A 15,802-nucleotide genomic window follows, 5' to 3' on the forward strand; every position below is an offset into this window, starting at 1 on the left:
TGGAAAAATGTTACTTTATCAAAGTCTTGTGAATTGAGAGACAAGCTGGGAGAGCTTTCTCCCGTTGCGTAATTTGACCCGACTCAATTCTGTATTAGTTGGGGACCAAATTCGCTCCAAGACACCAAAGGGTTTATTATATACAAAAAAAAAATGAGGGGGTCTTTTTTTTTAAGATTTTTTTTTTAAAAAAATAGGAAGAGATGAAATTCAAAAAACAAGGAGGGAAAACAGGAGAATTGACCCGACTCAATTTTAGTCATGAAAAAATCATCTGATAATCAATAAAAAGTGAACTCATTGCCAATTTTTCAGACGATGAATGAATATTAATAATTCTAGAGTTTCTAATAACGAGTTTACCTTTTTGGGCATGTAAAACATTAAATACAAAGATATATATATATATAAATGTTCTATTTCATCTCTAATTAAACAAAATCAAGACATTGTTCATAATGTATTCTCCAGAAGAATTTTTTTTTTTTTTTGAGTATTGTGGTACTATCTAGTATGTAATACATGTAAAGTGAAAACATAATTTAAAAAATATGTTAAGAGAACATTATTGTTTAAAAACTCAAAAAAAATTCAAAAAAATTGCAGTCCAAACAAGCCGTTAGTCTATGCAAATTTTGGGCCTCGTTTGGCAAATGTGTTTTTTGGATGTTTGTCTAAAATTTTGCTGTAATTTACTGTAAAAGTTGAAAATTTTTTTTTAAAAGTGTTTAAATTTTTTGAATATTTTGAAGTGTATAGTTTAAAATTTTTGAGAAATTTTTTGAGATTATTGTAGTTAAAATTATTAAAAAATTTATAGCAGACAAACTTGATCAAAAACTTATTTGCCAAACAGGACCTTGATTTCTTCTTGCATGATAAATTTAAAGTCATTTACAATCACGTACAGACAGTGGCGGAGCTAGGAATTAACTTTGGGGGGGGGGGCGAGTCTATAACAATGAAAGTAAAATATATTTACAAAAAAAAATAATGTGAACATATATACCACAATATTAGAAACAACCTTATATAGAATGAAAATTACTTATACGCTTCACATATACAAAAATATCATCATATTTACAAATCTAATTGACTGTGTGAGACATATGAAATTGTGCACGACGACTTTTAATTTTATCAAAGTCATCAATGATTGAATTTACATCAAAAGTTCTAGCAATTTCTTTCTCAATATACATTATCATAGAGTTGGCAAGAAAGTCTTCCTCCATCCTAGAACGCAAAAAAGTCTTGATGATTTTCATAGCAGAAAATGCACGCTCTGTTGTAGCTGTTGAAACAGGAAGAGTCAAAATAAGATGAATCAATCTATCAATAAGAGTATAGCACATTGACTTTCTTGTCTTCGCTAACACTTGGCACAACTCCTGAAGTGATGACAAATTTTGAAGTTGAGAATTACAGGAAAACTCAATCTGGAAAAGCTCTAATTGAGTTCTTAAGTGTAACTTCTTTTGATCTGTGAAGTCAGCTGAATAAAACTTGTTTGCAAGTTGACAAATTTGTTCAATATTGAAAGCCTGAAAATTATCTTTGGGGTGCAATGCTGAACTAAGAATAAGCAACTCTATTACATCTTCCTTAAACCTATTCTTCATTTCAAGTATTTGAGAATCAACCGTTGCAAAAAACACATCAATCCTGTAGTGATGCTCCATGGTAATTGGATCATTTTGTTTTCGAATTCTTCCTCGACCTGCTTTATAAATGACATTCATATCAGGCATCTCTATATTTCGTGCATCACCAAATGTCTTTACATTGGTGAACAATTCATTCCATCCATTATCTCTGTAACTTTGAAGTCGATCCTTTGTTACTGAAACCAATTTAAGGGCATTCAAAATATCTTGAGATTTGCACTGTAAAGCTTGAGAAAGTACTTGTGCAAATCCTAAAATGTCCCTCATCATATGCATAACAAGAACAAAATCAAAGGATGTCATGAAATTATAAACTCTGTCAGCTTCACTTCTTTGAGTTGATGTATTTCCATAATTGACAACATCAATTAGGACAGAGCAAATGTCTTCATATTCTGTGAATAAGCTACAGATAGAACTAAAATGTGACCCCCATCTTGTAGTCCCTGGCCGTTTTAAGGTACCCATCTGATTCTGACCCCTACCAGTCTCAAGTTCATCAATAGCAATCAATTCAGCAATTCTAGCAGCTCTAGCAACTCTAAGTTGGTCCACCCGTTTGCAAGAAGATGAAACTAAATTTATAAGAAGAGATAAGTTTGTAAAAAATTGTTCCACAGGAATTACCTCTTGAGATGTTGATACCAATGTTAATTGCAGTCGATGAGCAAAACAGTGAATATAATATGCATAGGGGCACTCCTGAATAAATAATGCTTGCAGTCCATTCCATTCTCCACGCATGTTACTAGCTCCATCATATCCTTGGCCACGAATGTTTTGCACACTAAGATTATGGCGAGAAAGGACATCACATATCTCCTTCTTCAAAGTCAAGGAATTGGTTTCGTGCACATGAACAATGTCAAAAAATCTCTCTCGAATATAGCCTTGCTTGTCCACAAATCTAAGAACAATAGCCATTTGCTCTCTTTTTGATCTATCTTGAGCCTCATCAACAAGTATAGAAAATTTTGAATCACTAATCTCCTCTCGAATATGCTTTTGTATCTTGATTGACCAAATGGACAATATCTCCTTTTGGATCGTAGGAGAAGTATAAGATGCATTTCGAGGAGCATTATCAAGAACCACAGCAGCCACTTTTTCATTATAAGAAGACACATGCTTGATCAACTCAATAAAATTACCTCGATTGTTAGAATCTAAACTTTCATCATGACCCCTAAAAGCCACCGCTTGAAATGCACACCATTTTGCAGCATCTATGGAAACTTGAAGTTGCAACCGATTTTTTGCAACCTGCTCAGAATTTTGCTTCTCAATAATTTTGTCAAGATGTTGCAATGAGTTTCCCAAATCATGATAGCATTGCATTGCCACTTTGTGTGATGAGTTAGGATCTTTTCCAATGTGATTTAAAAAAGCACAATTTTTTCCATCATTTACCTTCTTCCAAGATCTAAATCCACTAGTTGTGAAGGCCATTGATCCAAAACGGTCCGTTGGCTTGGAAAAAAGTGAGCAAGGAAGACAAAAGGCAGCATTCTTTGTTGGAGAAAATTCCAACCAATCTGGAAACAATTTATACCAAGAGAAAAGGAAACGTCGGCCCTTCTTGTCAACAACCATTGATTCAATCGGAAGCTCAGGTTGGTATGGCCCAAACTTAATATATGCTCTCCGTACCTCATCCCTTTGATGCTCTAGATATTTCCAAATGGATTTTCTCTTTCCAGGATCACGTTCTATGGATGAAATATCAAACTCTAATGATTCAGCTCTACAAAATTTCTTTGTTTGATGCTTAGGAGAAGAATCACGAAGAGGACAAGGAATTTCACCACTTCCATTTGGTTCTAGGCGTCTTTTCTTGAAAAAAGAATCAATTGTCCTGTTGGCCATTACCACTACATTTGCAACAAACAACAACATGTAATCGAAATAAAATTGATTGAGAAATGCTGATTATGGCCTATAGAGATGGAATAAAAGCAGCAAGAACATTTGCAACCTAAGTAGACATAAGTGACATGCACAAAGTATTATTCAATAATAAAATGCAAACAAATGATAAAAGATCTCCATTAGAGCAGAACAAGTTCTCATTTCAAACATATCTCAAGGAAGTTTTCATAGCTTGTTATTAAATCGGCTGAACTTGAACAACTAACACCTACTTGAACTCATCAACTACTGTAATCCGAAAAATAATCAATAACTATCCATGCCAGTAAAAGTTTCTATAGTCTAAACAAGCATTACTATTTACTAAGTATAAACGGAAACCGACCATAATAAATATGTACAATTTAAACTCCTTAAATTGCATAGCAAATTCTCAGCACAATGTCGAGAAACAAAGATAGACAATTCTAGAGGAACAAATATTCAGGAGGTCTTACTGCTTGCTGTCTAGAAAACCATGATAAATAAAGCAATGATAAAATAAAATCAGTAAAATGACAAGCAGAAAACTAAAACTCAATGCGACAAGTTATTTGCCCAATAAAACTCAATGCTACAAGTACGAAAAATAATACAAGTCCCTCTCGATCAATTCATCAAACAACTAGCGGGCGAACTTTTTTACACCCACATTTCACTAAATAAATTTCTAAGTAAAAAAAAAAAAATTTTACACCCCTCCAATTGTTAAAAAAAAATTACCTAGACGGCTAGACCATGCAAAATGCAATGGTACAAATGTACAATCCTTAGCCAGCGGGGGAAGATAACGAGTACTCCTCCACTACCAGCACTTATTGAGCCGACATAGATTCAGATGATGACGTTGGATAGTAGGACCCCATTCTCTCTTACAGACCTGTCATTTCAGCTCAATTGCTGCCTTGCTTGCGTCACCCATGATTCCAATTGATGAATTTTTTTTATTAGTATTACATTAGCATCCCATTCAGCAAAGTCGTAGCTTAAAGCAAAAGGAAAAAAAAAATGGGATGATGAATTTGTGTACATAAGACTTGTGGTAGTCAATATGGAAGCAAAATTCATTATGTATGGCCAAAGTTCAATTTAAAAGAATGCACAAATTCTTGCCTTTTTTTTTGAATTTTTTTTCAGTGTAAGTGAGAAGATTTCGAACCCAAAACCTATCATTTACACCATCTCTCTCGTACCATCCAACTCATTATTCATGGTTTTTGTATATTGCTATCTTCAAACTAAACGCTTTAGTTTAGTGTGGATGGATGTGGATTGCAGAAAAAGAATAGATTCCGAATTTCCAAGCTAATCTTTGGTGGTACATCTGCAGAAGTTGCATAGTTAAGTGCCAAATTGATTTAGTCTAGATACAATAATAATTACAGAACTGATAAAGTTACTACCCTCCCGCAAGGTTATGGTTTTTGGTCGTCCTCATTTGCCAGGCTTAATGGACCGATGGATGCCAATTTTGGAGAATTCATCTTGAGTGAGCCCAAATGTGGTCCACACATCCTACAGTTGTAAAGTTAAATCCAAGCCTGGCCTGCCGAGTGAGCTCAAGATGGAACATGTCAGGACTAAAATAGGAAGAGCCCAACTATGGAGGAAACCAGATGTTCTCTAATTCTCATCCATTTTCATATATATATTTTTTACGGAAACCAGCAGGATTCAAATGGAGAATAAGAATTAACTTGAAACTAACTAATGAACTGGGCTGACTTTAAAGTTATAGAATTACAAACCCGCCCAGTACAAGGTGGACTCCAAACACGTAGAATAACAAACAAGGGCCCAACAGAACCAGTGGAATTTGTCGGTTTTATCAGCGCAAAGGTGCTTTCTATCACTTTAATTTCTTTTGGAGGTGAGGAGGTCAAGGCATGCCATTGTTTGGATTACACATTATTTTCATCTTATTTATTTGTATTATTAATATATTTTTCAATCACTTTTTTATTTAATATACATTACATTAAAAAAGTGCTACAGTATTTTTTCCACAAAATTATTTCAAATAATTTACTGTCCCAACACAGTGATTCTTATAGATGGCTTAGCAATGGTGTTTCAATTGATAATCAAACGGTTTATGATGATTTTTACAATTTATCTATCAATGATAGTTTAAACAGTAACAAGATTCAAATTAAAATGCCCTCAATACAAATGCCAAATCTTTACCATCTTAATTACCAGACAAGAACTACTATACCAAGTAGCTCATAAACATCATGGGTGTTTACAACACAAAAGGAGAGATAGAAAGAGAGGAAAACAATTGAACCCTTTAAATTAGGGAAATAAGCATGTAAATGCCATGAAAATGTTAAAGAAGAAGGACTGTATGCATTCCCTCCAATAATTTGAGGTATTTGTTTTTAGGGGAATAAAAGGACCCCAAAAGAAATAAAGGCTTATTTATGCCTAGGGAAAGAATAGAGGTCCAAAAATCAGAAACTTCCGGAACTATCAAGAACTTTCTAGAACTATTTACAAGCGTCCTCGTGTGGGCACCACACCAGACCAGCTGTCCCACAAAATCTCAAGACCCATCACTGACTTCCAAAGGACAGAATTGTCAAAGAACCTTCCCATAAAGTTCCTCAAAAGGCCAACGAACTCTCCACTCCCCTCTAAATATCTCTTCTTCCCTCCAGAAAATTCCAATCCTGCCCCATAAATAACGCATCATTCTCCCTCTCTGCCCCCTAAATTCTTTCCAACATCCCATTTCCTAATTCCCTTCTGCCAAAATCTTCTTCACTCGAAAATGACTTAGCTCCATAACTCCTCAGTCCACTGCCTGCCTGCTCAGTACTCAACCCATATACCAAACCCGAGAAAGATTGAATTTTTACTTCACAATTAAGCTATGGAAAATGTGACCATCAAGATAGAAGAAGAGGAAGAGGGCTTCGTCTTTCCATTCAGTGAAGGCGGAAGCACTGGTGCTGCTGCTGGTTCATCTTCTTCACCGAGGCCAATGGAGGGCTTGCATGACATGGGACCACCACCGTTCTTGACCAAGACATTTGATATGGTGGAAGATCCTTCAACTGATTCAGTAATCTCGTGGAGTAAAGCTAGAAATAGCTTCGTTGTTTGGGATTCCCATAAGTTTTCCACTTCTCTGCTTCCCAAGTACTTCAAGCACAGTAATTTCTCAAGCTTCGTCCGCCAGCTTAATACCTATGTAAGTACTGACTACTACTTTCTCGAATAGTGTAATCAAGTTTTGATATTTCTTTGATGTTACTGACTAATTGTGCCTAATTCCTCATGGGTTGCTTTCCATTTTCTGTTTCATTTGAGTTCAGTTCAACTTTGGGTTGTGGCCGAACCGTTTTATTGGATTCAACGTTCTAGCACAATTTGATCTTTTCTTGGTTACTTTGTCCGCTGAATGCGGTTTAGTATTTGGTTTTGATGTTTTGTCTTCATTTTCTTTGTGGTTTGTAAATTGTTGAGATGTTCTGCGTAATGGGGATGTGATTTGAGTGCCCCGCCCTCTTTACGTTTGATGCAAATTGGTGCACTCGACCAAATGTTGTTGTTTGCTTCCTGCTGTTATAAATGTTCCATTGAGTATCTTTTGATAATCCTGCTGCAGCTTTTATATTTTTTTGGTGCATTTTTATCGATAATAAACTGCTGGTGATCTTGATGAACTTTAACAATAGCATAATATGCTTAGTTGGCACTGTGACACTATTAGGTTGATTCTTCTTCTTGTGATGCAGATTAAGTTAACGGTAAGTAGATGCTGATTTTGATAGTGGATTAGTTGGTCCTGAATGAGTGCATTTGATTGCAGGGTTTCAGAAAAGTGGATCCCGATCGATGGGAATTTGCAAATGAGTGTTTCCTTGGGGGGCAGAAACATCTCCTGAAGACCATCAGGAGGAGAAGGAATGTCATACCAAGCATTACCCAACAAGAAGGAGGCGGTCCTTGTGTTGAATTAGGGCACTATGACTTGGAAGAAGAAATTGAAAGACTTAAGAGCGACAGAAACTCGTTGATGGCCGAAGTCTTTAAACTTAAACAACAACAGCAGACTGCAAGGGACCATGTCATGGCGATGGACGAAAGACTTAAGGGTACGGAGAAAAAACAACAGCAGACAATGAGTTTCCTAGCCAGAGCTTTTAGTAATCCGACTTTTCTCCAGCCATATGTGGATAGACATCGACAGAGACAAGAACAACAGCGAATTCAGATTGGGCATAAGAGGAGGCTGACAATGACCCCCAGTGTGGAGAACCTGCAAGAAGTGGCATCAATCGCTGCGGATGCTGATCAACTTCTCAATGACTCAGGCGGAGAGCAAGAACTGGTGAATATGCAAAGAGAGATGGAGACTTTGCTATTTACTGCAGCATTGGATGACGAACCAAGCAGTATTGTAAACTTGAATTCACCGTCAATTCCTACTAGTGCTGCCAATGTCGATCCAGTTGCTGAACACATCTGGGAGGAATTGCTTACTGGAGATCTTGTTACTGAAAATGAAGCAGAAGTTGTGTTGTTGGGAGATCAACCAGAGGCTGATGTGGAGGTTGAGGATTTGGTTGCTGAAACACCTGAGTGGGGTGAGGGTTTCAGTGACCTTGTCGATCAAATGGGATATCTTATCGCCAAGCCTGACGATACAAGCAAATGAGGCTAAATGATTCTCTGATGTCCTTGACACACATTCCTGTCTGAGATTAAGTATGCCTCAAAAATTTCGACTGGCCTTTTTCTGCTGTTCTGCAGCAGCTAATGCCTAATGCTTTTTTACCGTATAGGCGGGAGGTGATGGTTGCATGGAGGCCAATCAACTGATCCTGCTTTTCTGTATCCTTTTAGTATCTCATGGAAAATATTTGTATTCTAGAGTTTCTTAAAGTCTAGAAAGTTTTCCTCTTTTTGACTAGTCTACATCTTTTGGTGCGTTTTGCAGATGCAGATGCTTAGAGAATGTCACGAGGGAGTCACCTCCATCATTCTTTACCGTGTCTTTTGCTCTTCTTGTCCCGTCTCATTTTGTATGTTGTTGACTTGTAGTATCAAGTTCAGATTTCTTTTGTGTATGTATAAAGGTATTCTTTTATGCAAAAATTTTAGCAGTGTCATCTTATCGTGGTTTCATTCTGCTGAAATTTCTATATTTGCTTTTCATGATTGAATCCATATAGCCCAAGTGCTCAATTCTATGCTCGGCAAATGGTTGTCCGACAAGGTTTTATGCTTGGGGCTTGTACTGATTAAAGTGATATAGCATCACGCTGAAACTCTTTTGCAGGAAAACTAACCTGGCTTCACACAGTAGCTGTAAAATCTTGGAGGCTGGACTCTGACCGGAGAGGTGGCACAACCTATTCGATGTTGCAGAAGGTCGAAGCAGAATGCAGGTGGGTTATGGATCAGGCCTTTTAGAGAGAATTAACGGACCAGGACAAGCTATGCTGCTTCCAACCACTCCCCATAAAACAGAATATTTGAGGCAGCGTTTGGCTTTTGATTACAGGGTTATTGTGAAGCTTCTCGATCTCCACCTGTGAAAAGGGAAGTCCCAAGTCTGTTACATTACGCGTTGAGGATTGCAGCTGCTTGCTTAACCTTGACAGGAGTGCAAAGTTAACATTTTTGCTCCATTTATATTTAGCCAACAAAAGAAGATGGAAACGTTTAATCAGGGTACCAGCAGCATTAATCTTGGATTCAAGAATTCTTTAGCGGTTTTACTCTTTTTCCTTTTTCGTGATTTCTCCAGCTGATTCTTTTTGTATTTTTGTTGGTGGCAGTCTGAATTGACTTTGGTGGTTGCTTGGTATTGCAGTTTTATAGTGGTGCCCTTCTTTTACTTAATTGTGATCAGAAACAGTTGTTCTTTAGAGTTCATTGGATGCTAAAACTTGATGTTTCCATTTATGTCATGATGATCCTCTCCACAGCAGAATGCGAAAATCTAGAAAGATTGTGCATCAGATTGAGACCCTTTCAACATAATGAGTGGTGGGCTAATCACAACTATTGTTATTCATGACATGTTATAGATTGAAGGCTATCTAACTTTGAAAATGCTGTTGCCCGTGTCTTCCAGATTTGACATGGTAATTACCCATAACGAAGGATGAGATTGAAGCACAGTTTTGGCAATGGCAGGTCCACTTCCAATACCCTGATGATGTTCTTGTAATACGGGGCACATGCCACTCACCCCTATGTAGTCAACAAGAAAAGATCAGGTTTTTCCTGCTAAGTGTCAGTTTTTGATTTTGTAGGCATTCCAAAGCTGGTATCAGATGCGTGTTCAGATGAGAGGATAAATAGACAAAAAGGAGAGGTTTATATTTGACGAATACCCTCGTCTCATCCCTCTCAAAAGCATGTAGACGACAAGGACTATGACAGGCCAGAATTTGCAGATGCTGTGAATTGTGATCCTGAGTAAAAGACAATTTTGACATAAAAGAATCACGCATGATACCAATATCCAATCCCAATCCAAGTGAGCATATTCTTGTGGGCTTAGCCAACTAATGTCCAAACACAACACAACTCTGAGAACTTTTCTAATCTCACCAATGGCTATTGGCTTCAAGGATCCAAGAAGTAATTAAATCTCAATATTGAAGACCAACAGATGTCAAATTCCCAGGAAATTAACCGACTATTTCTTTATGCAGAAGAAGAGAAACGAAAATATGCAGATCTTCAAAACAAGAGGGTCAACCACAAAATGATATCGATCAACTTAATTTTTTTTTTTTACAGATGATATATAGTTTTTTGAGTGGTCAATCTTCTAAATCATTTTGTTAAACAAGTTTTTCTGCATATGGCAATCCACTACCAAGTATCAGTCAGAAACTTCTGACATCAATACACCTTCTGAATGCCCCAGTTGGACCTTGCTGATGTCAATTTAGACACAGAAGCTTTGTGGGCCGAATTTTATCATTTTATGCCATCACAGTTGCCTTTTGGGAGTAAATCTAAGGCAAGAGAAGCTATCCTCCATGGATAGTCCTGCGACTTTCATCAATCCATCTCTTTCTCTGCTTTGTTCCATGCAATGGTAATTCTTGCTGCTGAGTTCGGTATATGCTGGTCCAAATGCTTCCTCGCACTTATTCAGTTTATTCCTTTCCTATCCCTTTTATCCTTCGTTTAACAAAGACCTATAAGAAGTGATCATGGAAAATATGAAATTTGCAAATTAAAGCCTCTAAGCGGTTCAATTATCACATCATACTCTGAAATTGCTAAGGACCAAACTGCTCAATAAGGCCTTATTAGTGAACCAGTCCTCAATAAGGCCACGTTTAGTTCGAAAACGGTAAATTACTTAATTTGAATGGAGAAAGTTATGTGTTTGGCACGTAGTCGTTAAGCAAAAAAAATTTCTCAGTCAAAATCAACGGCTACGTCAATCTTTTTCGTCTAAATTGAATATTTTACCGTTTTTTGACTAAATGTGGTTCAAAATAATTAATTTATGTACTAAACGTGATGCGTCTAAAAATTTGAGAACGAAATATGCCCCTAACTCAAAGTTTAAGGATGAAAAATGGATTTTTTTCTTTTCTTTCCTGTGATAATTTTCACCCACTGTTCCTTGACAAATTCTAATGTTAACAAAGTTTCCAATTCGACTACCAAACCCTCCATTTTCCTCGTAATATTTGGAGTCTCTCTTTAAAAGAAAATTAAAAGAAAAAAAAGCATACGCAATACATGAAGCAATTTTTAGATATTTATCATTTACAGACTAATTTATTGACTACTTGAGATTAAAAAAATGGAAGAGACAAATTGAAAGGACCCACCAATTACCCCTTCTCATCATTAAAAATAGACGGAAATCTACAGCCTGACTATTACAGGACGAGCAGTTTCAAAGAACCCAAAACCCGCGTGCGTTCCTTGCTACAGCCAAATGCCGCCCTTGCCAATCCTTTTCCTTTATATTGCGATCCTCCCACAATGAAAAGCTCACTACACTTGGTGACTTTGCCAGCAATAGGCTCACATTTGTCTGTCCCTCTCTCTTCTGCGAGGAAAGATGGACTTGTTTGGTGCAAAGGTTCAAGAGCTGATGGAGTTTGGAAGACCGTTAATTGAGGCACCAGTTGTATCAGTAACATTCACCGTATTGGCTTTATTGGCTGGGACTTTGTGGTACTTCTATAGACCTTACTGGGCTGTCAGGAAAGTACCTGGTCCTCCATCTCTGCCCCTATTAGGACACCTTCCCTTGCTTGCTACATATGGCCCTGACGTTTTTGCTGTTCTTGCCAAAACCTATGGTCCTGTATTCAGGTCAGTCGTTCTCTTATTCTGTTCATTTATCACCAAACTATAGAAAGAAAAAAAATACTGCCATTTGTTACAAAGAGTAAATCATTAGGCAGCTTCTACCTTTGTTTCTTGCATCTCGCAATTCTGCAGCTACTAACATAGTTGTGCTCTTTGAGCTGAAAATTTTCATGGCTTTGACGGTTGACTTTTGCAAGAATGTTTCTTTTCCCATTTTGCTGATGTTAAATCTTGACATCTTAATCACCATCTTGTCTGTCGACGCTTGTGCTGACCCCTTTCACTTCTAAACGCATAGGATTTAGGTCCACTTGCTTGCTTGCTTCAAGAGAATGAGGTCACTAAAGTAATTACGTGGCTGACTAAAAAATCTGATTATAAGTGTTTTGTTTTACTGAGTTTGTCAATTGCATCTCTTCTAGTGGGGTAAAAAGAGTTTGATCTCTGCTGAAGAAATTGCGGTTACTGTTAACTCTTTTCCTCAGTGGTAACTCCACCTCAGTATATCATGTCGGCTCCACGAAAGATGACATAATTCATAGTCCCTGTACTCAATCAGCCTGTTTGGTTGTACAAAAGTTTTTCTCATCCTGAGAGGTAAAGGGACGAGTGCAATAGAGTTGTTGTGAATGAATCTGAAGATTGTCCAAATTTCGACTTCAAATTTTTGTACACGTTGAACTTCACATGATATGAGTCACAAGGATTTTAGAACAACATAGAACTGCAGTTGGTCCGAAAAGTAATAGTGTGTTTTGTATTCAATCAAGATTTTTTACCCTGGATCTGTTATTCTTATTCTGAGTGTAACAGTAGCTATCCTTGGCCTTGCTGATGCTACAGAATTGTCTTGAAGTAAATTGATCCATTGGTGCTGGAAAGCTCTTTAACTACTTTCGAGAAACAATTTCATGTTCATCTCCTGCGTGCTTGCCTCATAATACTTTCAATTGCAGGTTTCACATGGGCAGACAGCCTCTGGTAATTGTGGCTGATCCAGAACTTTGCAGAGAAGTTGGGATCAAGAAATTCAAAGACATCTCCAACAGAAGCATTCCATCTCCTATAGCAGCATCTCCCCTGCATCAGAAGGGTCTCTTCTTCACCAGGTATTGCAATGACTATGACTGTAATATGTTAATTTCTTGCCTCCCCGATCCAAATATAACTAATCTAGTATAAAAAGCAACAAATAGACTTGGATTGTCGTCATTAAATCTGTATACTACTTGCAATGATGCTAAACTCCTGGGTAACTAAAAGCAAGATGGCAACCGACTGCAAAATATGTAATAATAAGAAGATAAACTTGGCATTGGATGTCTCAGTGAGATAGGAACTAAGTTGTCGCAATTAATCAAGATTAGGTTTCATGAAATTTAATGAATCATAAAAGACATGTCACTTGCAACCTTTACAGGGATGCAAGGTGGTCAACAATGCGAAATACCATACTGTCGGTGTATCAGCCATCTCACCTTGCCAAGCTGATACCAACAATGCAATCATTTATAGAAGCTGCAACTGAAAATCTTGAATCGCAAGGAGACGTGACTTTCTCTGAACTCTCCCTGAAATTGGCTACAGATGTTATTGGACAAGCTGCTTTTGGAGTAGACTTTGGTCTCTCCAAGCCCAAAGCAGGCAATGAATCTGCCAATAGAATGAGCCACCAGCAAAATGATAATGAAGTCCAAGACTTTATCAATCAACACATATATTCTACAACACAGCTTAAGATGGACTTGTCTGGATCCTTTTCAATCATATTCGGGCTGCTTGTTCCCATACTACAAGAGCCATTCCGCCAGATTCTTAAAAGGATACCTGGAACTATGGACAGAAAAGTAGACCAAGCCAACCAGAATTTGACTCGCCGGCTTGATGGAATTGTGGCTAAGAGAATGAAAGAAAAGAGCCTTGACTCAAAGGACTTTTTGTCGCTCATATTGCGTGCAAGGGAGTCAGAGAAAACATCAAGGAACTTCTTTACACCAGACTATATCAGTGCTGTAACTTATGAACATTTACTTGCTGGTTCAGCAACCACATCATTTACATTATCGACTATTATCTATTTGGTGGCTGGACATCCAGAAGTTGAGAAGAAATTGCTGAAAGAGATTGATGAGTTTGGTCCTCGTGATCAGATGCCTACTGCCCATGATCTTCAACACAATTTTCCATATCTTGATCAGGTGACTTTGCCTGCCGCTCCCATTTTCACCAGAACTTTTAGTGGAAAAATTCATCAACAAATTCATACACATATTCATAACTTAACGAGGATCTTGGATTTTAGTAGGATTTCTATTGTGCTCGACAATCTAATCAAAATTGCAACTTCTTATTTGTCAAAACTTGATTCGTCTTCCCTAACTGATGAAACCTGTGATGTTCAAGATCTCTTATGAATGATGTAATAAAGGATTTTATCTCATTCTTCTTTTAATTCTTTGACTCCAGGTGATCAAAGAGGCAATGAGGTTCTATACAGTTTCCCCCTTAGTTGCAAGAGAAACATCAGCAGAAGTAAAGATTGGAGGTTATATCCTTCCAAAGGTTGGTTTTACTTTTCTATCTCGCAAGGATTATGCTTATAAGCTATCGCACTTATTTTAGAGAAGGAATGGTTTAATTTCAACAATACTCCTCTAGGGCATCTTTGATGGTCAGGAAAGGCATATTCAGTTGAGTAACTTTGAGTTCAATCAGTTTTATAAAGTTAAAATTCTTTAAGATGTAAAGAAGCTGATGAAAAGTAGTGAACGCATTGCAAGAAATTCTGAAATGGTGAAATAGGAACTAGTGCATTATTTATTGCATAGTAGTTGTATTAGATCACTGATAATCGGTAAATGGTTTAGAAGTATCATCTTAAGATAATGTCCTCTGCCACAGGGTGGCTTCATTTTTGTAGTTAATTGTGATAGATTTCCAATGGACGAAGCCCAAAAACATGGTAACAGTACTTCTTTTTTAATGCCATGGAATTGCTTGGTCGTAAGCTGGAGGATACTCAAGAAGATGAAATTGTATCATCAATTTTCATTGGAAATCTTTTTCTGTTATCATCCTTTCTTTGTTTTTAGTAAGCGATGTCCTGATTTATCTCATAATATGCATATGCAGGGTACATGGGTTTGGCTGGCTCTTGGAGTTCTTGCTAAAGATCCAAAAAATTTTTCAGAACCAGACAAGTTCAAACCTGAGAGATTTGATCCAGACTGTGAAGAACAGAAGCAAAGGCATCCTTATGCAAATAGTCCCTTTGGAATAGGGCCACGAGCATGCATAGGTCAGAAATTCTCCATACAAGAACTTAAACTTTCGATGATTCATCTGTACAGGAAGTATATATTTCGTCATTCTTCAGACATGGAAAAACCTTTGGAACTTGACTATGGCATAGTACTGAACTTTAAGCATGGTGTCAGGGTAAGAGCTATCAAACGTACTTGAATGACAATAAACAAAGGAACAAGAAAAGAAAGAAAATCAGCTTGGTGATCGTTCCATATAATGGTGAATTTGATTTCCCAATGTTACAATGATGAATGAGCCATTCTACGAAATGCATTCCATGCAGCAGATGATCTTATTATGTACCTAGTTGGTTCCAGAGCAGATGTTCATGTGATGGACCAAACACAGCTATGATCCTGCCATCTTCTACAGGCAGGGTGGTAGCAGTCTGGTAGATGAGTAATTTGGGAAAGTTGTGCTTTGGGGTCTTGCAAGGCTTTTAAGTCTACTTTGTTCAATTATTCCACAGATCTCTACTAAATATGCCACATTAGGGCTTTGTTTTGCTCCTGTTGTTTGCACTCTTAGCTTCCATCATACAGGTTAGTGATTGCCATACAAGCACGACTGCCGATCAGCAATAACAAAAAAAGGATACTACCCTT

At 37.3% G+C, this 15,802-nt stretch overlaps 3 protein-coding genes across 7 annotated transcripts; 2 read left to right on the forward strand and 1 right to left on the reverse strand.

The window, feature by feature from the left end:
* Nucleotides 1-1,091: 1,091 nt before the first annotated feature.
* On the reverse strand, nt 1,092-3,536 carry LOC113780806 (zinc finger MYM-type protein 1-like). The gene has a single exon (XM_027326584.1). The coding sequence runs from the start codon at nt 3,534-3,536 to the stop codon at nt 1,092-1,094; it is 2,445 nt and encodes an 814-aa protein (XP_027182385.1).
* A 2,780-nt stretch (nt 3,537-6,316) lies between these two features.
* On the forward strand, nt 6,317-9,496 carry LOC113781394 (heat shock factor protein HSF30). Of its 5 annotated transcripts, none has more exons than XM_027327318.1 (6): nt 6,317-6,777; nt 7,399-8,297; nt 8,375-8,668; nt 8,872-8,980; nt 9,097-9,307; nt 9,409-9,496. In XM_027327318.1, exons 1-2 carry the CDS (start codon nt 6,457-6,459, stop codon nt 8,245-8,247), a joined length of 1,170 nt encoding a protein of 389 aa, XP_027183119.1. In that variant the 5' UTR covers nt 6,317-6,456; the 3' UTR covers nt 8,248-8,297; nt 8,375-8,668; nt 8,872-8,980; nt 9,097-9,307; nt 9,409-9,496. The 5 variants fall into 5 exon arrangements, with proteins under 5 accessions (XP_027183119.1, XP_027183117.1, XP_027183120.1 ...); XM_027327316.1 differs by having other exon boundaries at nt 9,097-9,266; nt 9,374-9,496; XM_027327319.1 differs by having other exon boundaries at nt 9,097-9,266.
* Nucleotides 9,497-11,520: 2,024 nt separating this feature from the next.
* LOC113780974 (cytochrome P450 711A1-like) lies at nt 11,521-15,794 on the forward strand. The gene is made up of 5 exons (XM_027326774.1): nt 11,521-11,894; nt 12,848-13,000; nt 13,312-14,089; nt 14,358-14,453; nt 15,024-15,794. Exons 1-5 carry the CDS (start codon nt 11,638-11,640, stop codon nt 15,351-15,353), a joined length of 1,614 nt encoding a protein of 537 aa, XP_027182575.1. The 5' UTR covers nt 11,521-11,637; the 3' UTR covers nt 15,354-15,794.
* Nucleotides 15,795-15,802: the final 8 nt, after the last annotated feature.

Source organism: Coffea eugenioides, chromosome 8 (genome assembly GCF_003713205.1).
Source record: "Coffea eugenioides isolate CCC68of chromosome 8, Ceug_1.0, whole genome shotgun sequence".
In the NCBI taxonomy this organism is placed as follows: domain Eukaryota; kingdom Viridiplantae; phylum Streptophyta; class Magnoliopsida; order Gentianales; family Rubiaceae; genus Coffea; species Coffea eugenioides.